This window comes from Melospiza melodia, chromosome 6 (assembly GCF_035770615.1).
Source record: "Melospiza melodia melodia isolate bMelMel2 chromosome 6, bMelMel2.pri, whole genome shotgun sequence".
NCBI lineage: Eukaryota > Metazoa > Chordata > Aves > Passeriformes > Passerellidae > Melospiza > Melospiza melodia.
In genome coordinates, this window is record NC_086199.1 from 22,924,523 (window position 1) to 22,939,645 (window position 15,123).

General features: G+C 43.5%; 1 protein-coding gene across 1 annotated transcript in view; it reads right to left on the reverse strand.

The window, feature by feature from the left end:
- IFT43 (intraflagellar transport 43) overlaps positions 1-14,060 on the reverse strand; it is a 43,945-nt gene extending 29,885 nt beyond the window's left edge. The window contains exons 1-2 of the mRNA XM_063160254.1: positions 13,998-14,060; positions 13,550-13,639 (exon numbers count right to left, since the gene is read on the reverse strand). Of these exons, the coding sequence (XP_063016324.1) occupies positions 13,550-13,639; positions 13,998-14,051 (144 nt within the window). The 5' untranslated portion in view covers positions 14,052-14,060. The remainder of the gene's footprint in view (positions 1-13,549; positions 13,640-13,997) is intronic.
- Positions 14,061-15,123: the final 1,063 nt, after the last annotated feature.

The window sequence follows — 15,123 nt, forward strand, 5'->3', positions numbered from 1 at the left end:
AATGTGCTTTTAAACATACCTTTTTGGTGAAAAAGACTGGGGGATTTAAATGATCAGAACTTGTTGGTACATACTGTTATATCTTAGGCAAGATTTATATGTATGTTCCCAAATGCAAAGCCATACATCCAAACAGTCTAGCGCTCAAAACACAGATTCCACCAGTTCCTGACAACTGTGTTGTCTCTCAGCCCTTGCTGCTCAGTCTCTTTCACAGCATCAGCTAATCACTTACTTGCTGGAATTTTCCTTTCCACTTCAGTTTTGTCCATTATTTATCTCCAGAGGATCTCCTCTACTCGAGTTTCTGCAGATTGTCCCTTTCCCAAGTAAAACTGCCATGGTTTTTTGTTTTGTTGTTTGTGGTTTGTTTTTTTTTTTTTCCTCAGAAATTCAGCTCAGGCATTTTTCCAGTATTTCTTAGGCCACCTTCCATACCAACACTTTGATACTTTGATACATCCATAATCAGTATTTTATCTCTCCCTTGGAAAAACTGACTGGCCTGAATTCCATCTCTCCTGCATCAAAGTAGAAACTCTACCTTCTTTTTTATTGTTTTTCAGGCCCTTTGTTATCAGACAGATGCAGAATTCTAATCTGACTTCCCCATTAAAGCAGAAATTTCCAGGCTACTTGTCAGATCACGTCTACAGTTCTGAAGGTGCCAGTTGGATGCTGCTTCCCTCATGGAAGAAACTATCCTGTGTGTCTCTGAATCCTGAAGGTCCAACAAAGTTTATTTTAGGACCAACCACAACAGAGGCAGACTATGGGCATGTTCAGTCCCTCAGATTCTCAGGTGGGTCTGGAAATATGGATTAATTTACCTTCATCAACATGACAACTCCTTTGGAACACTGAGCACTCTGTGCAGGGATGCAGGGACTCAAATGACATTGAGAGCAAGCAACAGAGGACACAATTCTTCTATTATGTCATATTTCCCCTAAAATATGTAGATCTATGTTTTTCCAATATACAAACACTGTGAGATTTTTACACAGTATGTAGGTGTCTTGTTTTTATCCAATATTGACCGAGAAGTGGAAAGAAACAAGTACAGGCAGTCTCAAGGATTCTCCTCTCCAGCAAGATGCCAGAGGCTCCCTTGACTGAAGAAAAGCAAGTCTACACAACCAGGCCTGATGAATTAGTTTTGATTGCTGCCATTTAAGGAGCTATAAGTCAAATAGCCCCACTGCTCCTAAACAGCCACATAAAATCATCTATACTGATCTCAGAGCATGTATGATATCCAAACCACATCAATTCCAAGATCCATGCAAGCCTGGGCTTTTTTGCAAAGAACAACCCATCTCTGCTGGCTCTGTTTATCATGTCCATGGATGGTTCAAATAGTGCCTCTGATTTTAATGAATACCCTCCAAGGACTTCTGCATGTCTTAAATACTGGGCAGAAAATACTGGATTTGCATTTCATCCACAAACTGCCCTTTTCACAGTCACTGGCTTTCCTTTACTAGGGAAAGTGTTACTGAAACAGAAGCTCTTGAGGGCCTTCAAATATTCTCTGCCACCTATCACAGGTAAAGGAGCAGTTCATATTGTTTACCAACTATCAGGAATTGCTTTCCCAAAACAGTGGTCAGCTATTTGTCAGCTGACACACACCCATGAGGAAAGCTGTCACCTTTGCAGCATTTGGCACCTTAACCTGTCTAAGGAATTACTGCTCTCCCCTGCAGGAAAATAGTGAATCAGCACACAACAATCTGATTCTCTGAACAAGGGGTCACCAGGTAGAATCCTCTCACAATCCATAGTCATAGGGAAGTGCCTCTCCAGTCTTCCTAAGCATGAACATTTCTCAGTTTGCTATCACTTTATGCTACTTATGGTCAGACATTTTCCCATCCACCTTCCCACCTCCTACAGTTCTTTTGTTGCCTTAATGTAGGTCCAGAAGCACTCAAAGTATGAAATAAATGTGTGGAAAAGGAAAAGCTTCTAATAAAATTATTTTCAATGAGATTGTCCCTAATCCTCTTCAAGGCAGACAAGCAGGCAGGGTACTACTGGAAAGGCTGGGAAACATGGCTGACTAGAAATGCTATTTCAGAAGATGTCATCAAAAGGCAAGGAGATAAGCTCAGAAAGCTGAAAATAACTGCCCTGCCGGTCAGCCAGTCGGGGTGCACGGGACAGAGGCTGCACAAGGCCTTGGGGAGCTCCAGGCCGTGCAGTGCAAGGGCTCACACTGGGGAAGTTGGCCTAATTAGGGAACAAAAGTTCAGCTGCATTTTTGAGATTCCTCCTGGAGAATCTGGCCAACTTCCAGACGAGAGGTCCCCAGGAACAGTCTGGGAGTCCAGCATTTCTACAAGCAACCAGAAAACCTCTGGGAAAAAAAAAAAAGATGCAAATCCTGTAAAATGGAAGCAGGTAAAAAACCCAGTGCTTCCTTGGATGCTGGATCCTTTCAGTGGAGGGTATTTACTAGAATAATGCAAAAATCAAAACACATGACAAACTCTGAGACATGGAGGGACAAATGCAGCTCAGCCCAGGATGGCCACGTAAATGGGAGGGCATTCACAGCGTGCAATAGCTATGGGAAATTCTGCCTCAGAGAACCCTCCCAGGTTCTCAGAAATGCCAATTGCTTCAAGAGCTATCTACTGCCAGTTCACCCTACTCCCAACTGCATGCCTAAGAAAGCAAAACCCTGGCAACATGCCGTATACAAAATGCTGCTACCCCTGCTAAAGGCTCCTCTGCAAGCTGAGGATAACAGGGGAGAACAGGATGCTAGAGAAAAACATGGCAGTAAGACTGTAAGGTCTTTGGGAATAGGAAATTTTTGTTCCAGCCATATACCAACACTCTCTAGATCTTATTGCAGTGCAAATTGTAGATATAGAAATGACTGTAAGCGACTGCTTTACAATTATGACTTCCTAGGTCATGAACTCTCTAAACCAGAGTGGAAGGACAGTGCCCAAATCATTGTGATTATTTTTACACAAATAAGGTCCCCTGATCAACACTCAGCTGAGTACAGCTGGTACTGGGTTCCTCACTTGGATGTTTTAGTTTCAGGGAATGTAGGGGAGAGCACTTGGGGGGTGGCTGCTGCACAGATCCAGACCAGACAATGGAATGAGAGTTTGGAGCTGGGTGCCAACCACTGTGCAAGGGTAAGAACTGGGTCAGGAAAATACTGCTCTGATTAAAGGCCCTGATCATATCAAGCCCCAGGCCATGTCTACACCACAGGTGCAGACACACCTGCAAGCATCCACAAGGATCCTCGTGAGTCAGCCCAAGTCTGGAAATTGTCTTGTTTTAGGTACTTCTGGTAACAAAGCTAGTACCTCCCCAAGTAGAGTGGAGGTTGCTTCTCACCAGGGGATCTCCACATCATTCTGCACTGTATTTTAGAATGCAAATACACTCACTTGACTTCACCCAATTGGGTGACCTAGCAATTTAAGAACATAACTGGCTTTATATTTCAGGTACTTACCTTCTTTTTATAGTTGTTCTCCCAACAAACATTTAATGAAAACAATTGCTGCTGGCATGTTGACTTAACCTAAAAAGCAACAGCCTATTTTTCCACCCAAATGTTTCAGAAGCATTGGCAACTAGAACTACAAAAGGACTTTGATGCCCCCTCTGGAAAGGTCAGATCTTCAAATCCTCTTTCCAGTTGTCACCTTAAAGCATGCTGTCACTCAAACACTGAGTGATATAGAGCCACAGAGGCCAGCATTCACCTGCATAAGGGTCAGAAATCAGGTGCTGTCCCTGTTTTTAGTCTGTGAAGGACGTTGAGACTACCTATGGCACGTCTACCAAAGCACAACTAGAGGATGAGGTCCCCAAGGGACCCATTGGAACTGATGTCTTCCCACTCAAATGTTGCTGCCTTCAGTTAGCAAGTCTTTCCCTATGGTACCAAAATTCTTTTGATTCCATTTGCAAAGCAGAGCAGCTTCAGGAGAAAGGACTGAGAGCCTTCTCAGACACAGAACAGCTCATAGACTTGTCATGACATATAATATTCCCTATGGAGGTGGTAAACATTACTTGCTACATCTTTCTCAGAGAAGAAAGAGGACAATAAAATCAGTGTTTTCCAGCTTAGAAAGGAGATGGCCAGTTTAATCTCTACATCTAAAGCATGAGGTTCCAACACTGAAATGAACATCTGCTTATCAGGAATTGGAAGTCCCTGAAGGCAAGGAAATGCCCTGCTCTACTTCTGAAGGCTAGAAAACACAGGATGGGGATCAGGGTCCTCCACTGATAGTGCAAGGACATGCACCCCCAGAGCTCACAGAATGGGGCCAGAACTCCACAGAAGGACAGGGTTTCAGACACACTGCCATTCCCAGCTACTCTTTATCATCCCAACAGATCCACCAGTCTATCCTGAGATTATCTACATACTATGCAGGCATCCAGAGCAGGATATAGATTTTGTTATGAGGATAAGGCATTTAAATCCCCCTGTGGGTCTATTCAGGGAATAGTCACAGTGCTTTTGCATAAAGCTCTAGCTTTGCTTTTAGATAGGGACTAAAGAAAACTAGTGGAAGGACTTCTTCAAGGTCCCAAAGAAAACCTATGGCAAAGCCACAAAAAGAAACCAGCAAAATCTTGGCTAACAACCACATTCGTACTCCTGCTTATTCTGCCTCTGCAAATTAACTGAAATATTAGGATACACCCTTTATTATACCATTGATTAGCCTCACAGCCTTTGGCTAAATATCCCAGGCAGTCTTGGAAGGTGATGCCAAATGAGTGATTCAACTGGCAAAAATTCAGATGCAAGACGAGTGGTTTGCCAAAGGATGCAAAACAAGTTTCAGAGCAGGCAGATGTCTGGAGGGCAGAACTTCAGTAGGTATGTTCACATCCACAACCCTGAAGAGGTTGTTTGTTAGTATTCAAGCAGCTACAAAGTTATCTTCAGCACAGCAAGAGGAGAGGGACCAAATCCAGGAAGAGTTCAGATTGTAACACTCAGCAAAGCCCAAAGGGAGTTCAGAGAAGGGTTATATGAGCCATCCGGGGGACGAAGGAGCCAACTTCGGACAAATGATTCAAGAAGCCAAGTATTTCAGATTGGCCAGGCAATGACTAAGGGAGGGATATACTGCAACAAGATTTGAATCACACTTTATAACAAAGTTCCACTAGCAGTTGATTTGGAAGAGACTTATGATACAATTAACAGAAGTTTGTAAGCATACTGCAGTATAAGTTACAAGCAGCTTACCGATCAGTCAGATTTCTGAACTCAGTTAACCACTTTATACCATTTACAAACTTTTACAAATGGAAAAATACTATAAAGTGTGACTGTCATACTTAAGAGCACAAGCTTGAATAAAGGACACGGGAATTAGCCAAACAAAATGGTTTTCAAAGCAGGGACCCCTCATACTAAGTAAAATCTCCTTGCCAGGCACCATTGCATAACATCCCTGAAGCAACAATTGCTCATGTGGAAGAGTCACATCAGTAAAGTTATTTTAATGAAATTTAGCAGCCAGAAGCAAGAAGGCGCCTGTGGCATGTGACCAGTCAGCACTCAACAGCAGACCTTGGGAATCAATGATTTAGGGCACTGTATGGAGGTGGAATTAGTTCCAGTGAAATGACTGTAAGGACCGGTTTCAGGGGGGCTGGGGTGGGGGGGAAGATTAGATCAATTATCAGTAAAAATTTCTATTAGGCAACCAGTCCCCAAAACTATACTCATCAGTGGGAGGTCTCTTTGCCTGATAAATGGAAAAGTGCTCTGGGCATAGTCCTGAACCATCCATCACTGCCAAATAAACCCAGTGGATCTTTTTTACAATATCATCTCTTGCACTACCAAGAGAAAACTGAGCTAATCTGAATAGTCTTGACTCCTTGTGATGAGCATACCCTTCTGAGCCAGAATTAATGAGATGGGTGATAGGGGTTTCTTTTCTGGGCTTTAAATTTCACAGATGAATCTACTGTGCTACCAGTACTGGAGTGGTCCTTCAGCAGAAGGAATTAAGAGCACAGGAGAGGGTGTTTTAATTATCTAACAGAGCAACTCTAGACAGGAAAAATTGGGCAACACCAATTCCATGGTTAGGAAGAGTGCAAGGCAATTACCCCAAAGACTTCAACAGAAACAGGTAGAACTTCTCAGGTTGTTCTGAATGGCATTATCCTGGCTCCTAATGCTAAATTAATGCTAAGGTGTATTTTATCTTTAGTGCAGGATAAAAAAAGGATATGTGTATTCCTTCTCTGCATGTAACAGGAGCCTGGGAAGAAGCACTATGACATTATTATTGATTCTGGCATTCAGTGCTGGTGAAATAAAAAGAAAAGACACATAGAAAATCTAAAGGCACATGTCCTTGTTACTCCTGCCTGGCCCTCTCCTCTGGGGCACTAGCAAGACTTCATCATCCCTAAGGAGAAGTTTTCATGCTATAAGAGTAAACTAACCATACTGGACAGCAATCTAGGTTAAGTCAGGCTTTGTACTCTATTAGCTAATTGCTGTCCTGACTTTTAAATGAAAACAGAGTATCTTTTCAGTGGCCACATATACATCTGTAACCTCAAAACAAGATGCAGCAGCTGATAAGAGCAGCTGTTTCAAAGATAATTAAAAATCTGTCAGCAACAGAAACAGAGGATGCAGGACAGGCACTGCGTCCAAAGCAAACTTTATATTATTCTCCAGTACTAGAGTACCCTCTTAAGGTAGCCTCCAGACAGATAATAGGGTTAATCCTACTAGTCCCCTTCAGAGGAGCCAGCATCTACCTAGAAAGCCTCTAGTCTTACATGGTCAACCTTTTCCTGATGATCTTCATCCTTGAAGGGTCAGAAGGGAAAAAGAGAGAAAGAAGTTAAAAGGAAGCACTATGGAAGCCTGCACAAAACAGCTTGAAGATTGACATTTATGACTGTCCTGCAGCATGTGCTTTGCAACCTTATTCACTTGAGCAAACCACAAAGTTGATCCTACATTATAACATTTTATATCTAGCCATTTATGCAGATGCCAACTGTGATGCTTAAAGAAAAAAAACCAAAATCCAAACATGAGCAAGAAGAGAACAGACTTAGTTCATTCGCCCTATAGCATGATAAAACTCAAATTATTCAGGTGTGTAGGATCCTAGAAAGACTCATACGGAGAGTCACTGCAGCCATGCCAGGAACCAGTATTGATGGTGGACCAGTCATACTAGGGGCTATACACTGTAGCAGGCTACAGCCCTTTTTTCAGAAGCTACTGTATCTCAAGGCAACCTCAGATTCTCCCCTGAGAGCACAGGCTGCAGCAATTAGTGTAAAATAGGCATAGCTACCATCCACGTTTGTTGTCATTACATTACAAGTGTCCCATTTGTTGTTTCCTTATTGCAAGAGTTTCATACCTCCTCAATGTTCCTCATGGGCAGCTCCTCTAAGCACTGACTTTTCCTTCTTCTCACAGTAGCCAGCTGACTCCAGTTTCCCTTTCAACCAACCAACCCACTCTTTTATAACACTCTTCTCATTGGCTACAGCTGTGGCCTGTTAAAGTCAGGCCTGTTTCTAATCACTAATAATTGGCTCAGCTACAACTCCTTAGGGCTAAGACTACTTTCTATACTACCTTTATTTTCTTATTTTCTATCCCCCTACAATTCCCCCTTTTTCTTTTTATTACAGAGTTGCAGCATTTCTAGAAGGACATGTTCAAATAAATTAACATTATTACACATTCATATATTTCATTCAGAACTAATAGTTATACAAATGTTCAGACAACATATTATAGTACAAATATGTATATATTTCTGAGTGTTGGTTCCATTTTGCAGCTTTTCTCAGTTTACAAAGTACTTATCTTCAAAATCTTTTATACTCCTGTTTAACAAACATTAATAGCTGCAATTGATATATTTCACCAATCAATAAGCACATTGTACTGAATAATAGAACTATTCTTTTTCCAGTTCTTACAGTTACTTTCGTAAATCCTCCCACTCCTCTCTCAGTTTTGTTGCTTTTCCTCATACAGTTCTCTACCCACATCACCATGGAATCACGTTGCTTAATGTTTAAGTCTTCTTTCCTAAATCACCACAGGATCATGTTGGTTGATACTTAAGTCCTTTTTCCTAAATCGCGTTGGGGCCACCATTTGTTATCATTATATTGCAAAGGTTCCATATTGTTGTCTCCTTATTGCAAGAGTTTCACACCTCCTTGATATTTCTCGTAGTCATCTCCTCTAAGCACCGACTCTCCCTTCTCACAGCAGCCAACTGACTCCAGTTCCCCTCTTTATCAACCAACCCATTCTTTTATAACACTCTTCTTCTCATTGGCTACAGCTGTGGCCTGTTAAAGTCAGGCCTGCTCCTAATCACTAGTAATTGGCTCAGCTGCAACTCCTTAGGGGTAAGATTACTTTCTATACTGCCTTTATTTTCTTATATTCTGTCCCCCTACACGTGTTAGCTTCACCAGATGATCTAAAGCTAACACTGTAAGGGAGCAGCTTGGTTATATAGATAAGGAACTCAAAAAAATCAGCCTGTTAATCACTCTGAAAGTAGCAAACTGGTTGAGAACCTTTTAGATGTGCAGACTCAGCACCAGCAGTTGCAGCAACCAGAGCTATTAGGCACCAAATGCAAGGAGGTAATTAAGAATCCACTTCTATTCTAGAAATCACAGTGTTCAGAAGCACTCAGGAGGAGAATTTAGAATATCCTAAATTGATCTATGACCCTCCACCAGGAGTGTGCATAGGATAGCTGGAAACACTCCACTAACCCACCTGACTTTTGTTCTGGATTAAAACATCTCTCCCGTGGAACATGGAATCCATGTGATTAATAAATTGCATATATCTCTCATGGAAGTGGTTTGGTATCTGAGTTCATTTTGTGTCTTTGCTGTCATCTGGTCTTATCATCTTACTGCAGTAAGAGCAGAGGGGGGCTACATGCAGGTTAGAGCAGCTGGGGTACAAAGGTGTCCTTACCAATGAGCAGCACAAGTGAAATCAGGTTTGCCCAACTGGTAAAAATCTGTTGGAAGCATGTATCTGTCAGCCTGCTTCTTCCCACAGCCAAAAGCAGAAAGGCTTCTGTGGGGTCCACCATGACCTAAGCTTCTCCGGATGTACAGAGCCCAAGTGGCACAAGACTTGCACTAGCATGGAAGAAAATCCAGCTGCGCAACACATGTTGGAAAAGTATTTAAATAATCTCTTCTTGGAGCAATTTTTCACGTGTGTTTCACCTTCAGCAATTCTTATTTGCTTTCTTACTACCACCCAAGGACCACAACTAAATAAGCAAGCTTACAAATACCAGCTAGGACAACAAAAGAACATATTTTCAGAAGAGAACGTACAGAGCCTTTCCCCAGGCTGTGGTGAAATGTGACAGAGACAACCAGCAGGGAACTTGATTATTGGGCAAACTCTGATATAAAGTAATTTTGTCCTACCTGTGTGGAAATATTTTGAAAATAGGGAAAACCTTCATCCTTTAGGCTGACCATTGCCTAGTAAAGCAGTCTCCATTCAAAGGATCTACAGAGTGCTGCCAGAGACATGCTGGCAAAATCATACTGAGACTGCAAGAGGCAGAAACCAGGGAACTCTTGAACAAGGTCCCATGGGAATCACATCACTGTAGGATAAAGAAAAATAGACCATGGAAGTAGGATAACATTAAAATATTTTTCCGTACAGATTTCTTACAGGACAACAAATATCTCACTCTTGTTGAGAGAAGAAACAGGAAAGGAAAAATCTGCTGATACATTTTTTAAAAGGCTTTTCCACTCAGCTTTCCAAATCAATCTCATCAAGAGCTCCAAACCTGGCCAAACAATTTCTGATGGATGTCATCAAGCCAGCATTCAGGCTGTTGGATGCAGTGATATTAGAGCCAGGAAAAAGGTTTGACTTTAATTCTGTAAAAGTGTCCAGAAGTCCTGTTAGGATGGGATAGCAAAGATCTTCAACAGATCTCATTGCATGATCTGTCCGTCTCATTATATAAATAAAACAACTAGCTTGACTTTCTCCCATACTGTCAGAAACCTGATAGCATCAAGATGAGTAAATGTACTACATCAAGCCAGGGGATGGGAAAGGCCTCTCAATGGAAAAAGAGATACATTACCCCTCTGAAATGAATGTTTGAAATGTGGTGTTCTGGCATGCAGCAAGCAGATTTATCTCTAGGAATTCCCACTTACAGCATATTCCCCTGGGTGCCCAAGAAGTGCCTGCTGAATTGCCAAGGAGCTCTGAGGGCAGGAACGCACACAGCCTTTGCTTCAGGAGGCTGCCAACTGCACCAATTACAGCAAATAATCATGTTCCATCTTGCCTGGTGAAATAACACATAGCTGCAGTGTTGTTTGTTAGTACTTGTACTTCTGAAAAGGCAGGAATGCTCTGCATGTCACATGGGCAGAGTGTGAGCTTTGTGACCTTTCATGAGCCCCTTGAGGAGGTCTACATTTGATGATAATGCAGGTACTTCCACACAGAATGGGAATTATGAAGTAGAGATTTGGGCAGAGGAATTAGAGATTTGCTGCTGTAGTTAAGAATATTCTTGTGGGAGAGACATACACACAGCAGGTTCTGAAAAAATACTAAGATATCATAGTGTTTTCATAGAGCTTGGGGGAAGTAGATTAGGCTACAAGGCATAAGAGATTGCAGCTGCACCCTGGGGAAGGAGGTTTTAACACACATTTGTTGTATAGAACAACGCACAGTTTGCACTGTCTTTTGGGACAGAGAGCCCAGGCCAAGCAGAGATCAGCAGTAACCTGATAAGATCTATGCTCCAAGTCAGATGATTTGCCTATTGACTTCAAAACAAAGATCTTTTTAATTACAATAATTGTCCACCCTCTAAGTGAATTTCCTTGTAATAAGCCCAGATGTTGAAACATGGATAGACAGGTACCTTTTGCTTCCTTCAAGCAAGCTGCTGTGACTGGAAAACACTTCCTGGATGCTTCTCAGTGTCATGAAAAGACCAAACAATAGCACAATTGGTATGTTCATACCAGAAATTTGAGATGGGTGGAAACTGGTTGGATTGGCAAGGAATTTAGAAAAAAAAATTTTAAAAGAGTCAAGGTGAATTAAATCAGTTTTAAAACTCTGAGAAAGCTCTGAAGGCAAAATCACTAACCTGAATGTGAAATGCATATGAGGGTATGAATATGGCAAAGGTTTAAGACAAACCCCTTTGCCTTCAAAATCAATAATAAGAATAAAACCTTCTATGCTAAAATTAATTACATAGTGCCTAATCCACTACTGCCAGTTCCAGAAAAAAACTAAAAGGACTGGGTTTGTTTTTTTTTAATCTTGCATTTCTTTTGGGAAGATTTCTTATAGAGGTTCCAAAATGGGCTGAATGAGACATCCATTGTAACCCCACCACTTAATAGCAAGCCAAGGCCAAGCTTCCAGAAAAGTAAAAGGGGATTGCCAATCTAGGGTGAAGGAAAAAACAATATTAGTTCTGTTAAATACTCACTTTGGTAAGAAACGTGGTCACATATAAAAAGCCTCCAATTTTGGAGCAAGGGAAAAGGCTGAGGATTATTTACAGTGGATTTTGTCTTTCTTCCAGTACCTCCGAGGTTCTCGATTAACACAAACATTTAGCAACAAAGACCTGTCTGAAGGAGACTATTGACACAAACTATCCTTCCTGGTGGTTAAGATCCAGTACTAACATATTTGAATGTTGTAAGACATGTAAGTCTTCACCCTTCTGCCGCTGAAAAGCTCACTACTCTCAAACAGAACACTGTAAATATTTCTTAGTCTTCCTCAGGACTGGCCCAAGTCCTGGAGCCCCTACGACCTCTTCCCAGCTATTGAAATGGTTGTGATGTGAGCAGTAAGCCCAAGCAAACTGCAGTAAGTTACAGTCCATCAGCTGTACCTCTACATAGTGCCCTGGTCTCTCTAAAACCAGAGAATCAGACCATGAACTAGGATGGCCAGTTCCAGCAAGAGAACCACAAGAGAACAATCTGACAGTGAGCCACCCTAATGTGGAGGCCAGCTAATGATTACACCCCCTTAAACCATCAGTTGGTTCCTCTAAGACTTTCTTTACCTATGAGGTCGATGGTTACATCTCTTTCTTAAATTGCATCTTCTGCACATTCCCTCACAGAATCCATCCTGAATGCCTACAGCATATCCAAAGGGAGATTCCCTAGGTGGAAGATGATTCTCCATTATGCCTACCAAAAGAAAAGAGCATACTTTCTCCAGGAAAAAAGTCTGCTCTATGAGGTGTTACTGTAAGCTAAACTGTAATAGTGCTATTTTCAACAGCATCACAGGGTCTCAAAGGAAAAATCCACCCTCCACAATCATTTTGGCACAGATGTCTGGGACACAGCTACCCAGTGTAATAGGAAAGTTTTGTCACTGCACAGGGAATCAGGGAGTAGTCACTCCAAGACAGAAGGTCCTAAGGCTCTGAGCAGAGTAGCCTGAAGCAGAGGTGGTGCCAGGGTGGCCAGCAACGCAAAATGATTTCCAGTTTAAAGAAGCCAGGAATATGGTATGCTGGAGACCATTGACTGGCATTGCAAAACAGTAAGCATCACCTCATTTAAACAAATATCACTGTCAACAAGGTGGAAGTCAGATGACATTTTTTCCATCTGGTATGTGTCAGGGAGCAAAACTGGTATGTCATTTCTTGAGAGCTGCACCTTCTAGCAGGAGATGTCTGTGGAGGTGCTGTGCTAACATCCAACAGTAAGCTTCCAGGAAGGATTTCAGCATTCTGCAACACTAAGCAAAAAAATCAATTGAAACAGTTCAGATCTATTTCTGAATACCTGAGGATGTTGCCTCACTCTCCTGAGAAAGAGGAGTTCCTGACCCCCTTCTACCATTTGAAGATGTACTAATAGAACAGCCTCTGAACCAAAGTTTTCCTCGAAAGACAAGTGGGAGCTGAGTTTGCACATTATTACCCAAGGGAAAGTCTCAGATGCTGCAAAGCTGGCTCCTAGCACGACCTTTGTAGCCGTGCACAGAGAAAATGAAAAAGAGCATTACTAGACAAACTTGATAGAGACCATGTCAGATGTACTCTGGCTCTAGCAAACAAAGCACAAAAGTAAGGCATCTATTTATCTGCCTTGCTACTGTAGGTGGTGGCAAAACTGGTCACAAAAGTATGTGCCTGCCCACATTTTAAATCTAGAAATAAAAATATCAGGAAGATATGTATGCACAGAACGGAGGGGCCCCAAGTCCTGTATGATACTACTCTCCGTACTTGACATGTAAGAAACCATAGTCCAATAGTTTCCTGTGTGGAAACTATTATACAAAGGGCAACACCAGGAAAGGGACAGGGCAGTGACATGAGTCCCAAATTAAGGACAAAATTCAAAGGGCAAAGCACACCATGCAGGAAGGAAATTCAGAAGAAATTAATAATTCTCCATTGGAGACAACAGCAGGACAACTGATAAGCCCTTCTGACAGGACACCCACCTCTCCAAGAGAAGCAGACGGGGAATTCCTCGTGCTGAGTTTTTCACCTGAAAAGAGGTCCTGGCGGGCTCGACGGCCCATCTTTAGTACCTGTAGTGCAGGGGGAAACACGAAGGAGCAGAGGATACACAGTTACTGACAAGAGCTGTTTGAGGGAAGGGAGCGGAACGCCAGGCACGGCCCTGCCGTCACACCCCGCCCCGCAGCGAAGCGCGGTGCCCTCACAACGCAGAGGCTTCGCCCGCCGCAGGTGTGAGCCCTCCCGCCCCTCCAGCCGCGCTGCTCGGCCCCACCGCCGGCCGCTCGGCCCGGCCCGGCCCGGCCCTTCCGCTGCATGGTGCCCCACGGCAGCCGTGCCACCGGCCCCGCGCCCCCTCCAGGCCGCGGTCCGAGGCCCCGGGGCCCCGCTCGTAGAGGCTGGGCCCGCCCCGGCCCCGGGCCCGCTCACCCCGGCGACGCCGCCTCTCCGCGGCGCCTCCACTCGCTCCGGCTCAGCCTCCATCCGCCGCCGCGGCCGCCGGTGCTTCCGGCGGACAGCCCGCCCCGCCGCCCCGGCAACCGCGGGCACGGCCCCGCCGGCTGCCCCGCGCCGCCCGGCCACCGAGCCCCGCGAGCTGGGCCGAGCACCCGGCGCCTGGCAGCCACGGAGACATCCACCCCCGCGCACTCTTAACACCTTGGCCTGACTGAGGGGCACACCTGTGCTGCAGCACCTCATGCGGGTACTCTGCTAGCCCTTTCCAGTTCCACTTGCCGTGCGGCAGGCCAGGAACAGTCTGACGCTCTGCCTTCTCCAGCTTGTTGCCGAAGACACTTTTTAAGTTCCCACTAAGGCAGATAAATCCTAGCCTTACACATCTGTCTCATGATAGAGGCTTTAGCCAAAGTCTCCTGATGGCTTCTGATGCTCTTCCCAATTCTCCCTGGCTCTCTAACACAGCTTTCCAGATGGGGCAGCCGGTCCCCAGAGCCCACGGTGGAGGCGGTGCCAAGGATCAAATGTAAGCACAACGATCATTGCACACATTCTTCTCACAAGTGAGTTGTGCAGAGATTTCCACTGAGCTGTATAAAACGACCCCAGTCTGTTTCTTGGCTGGACAGATGTACAGATTAATTGCAAATAAATCTGGTTTTTGGTCCACATGTTGAACAAACATTCAGTTTTCCAATACTTTGTCCCTTTGCCTATGTTTTCTTTTTCTCCTGTCTCACATTCCTCACAATTTTCACCTATCCTCATTAGCCTAAATAATTTCTTCTGCTGCTACAATAGAGAACTGTACCACACCACAAACAACACTGCTAACACTTTGCCATGATGAAAATTGACTCTCTAAGTAAACTTTTAAGCCTCCTAGGAATACCTTTTACTAATGGCACTAGATTTCACTCTATAACCTGCTTGGCTTTTGTAGAAGCTCATGTTTTGGCTGAGGAACTTTAAGTCATCTAAATAAATTGTATCAAATAATTCTCCTTTTTTCCATTCCTACTGACATGTTGAAGTACTTGTGCTGTGATGATCTAAGGATTAACTGAAATAAGATTTGTGGGCAGAGGTAATAACTTTT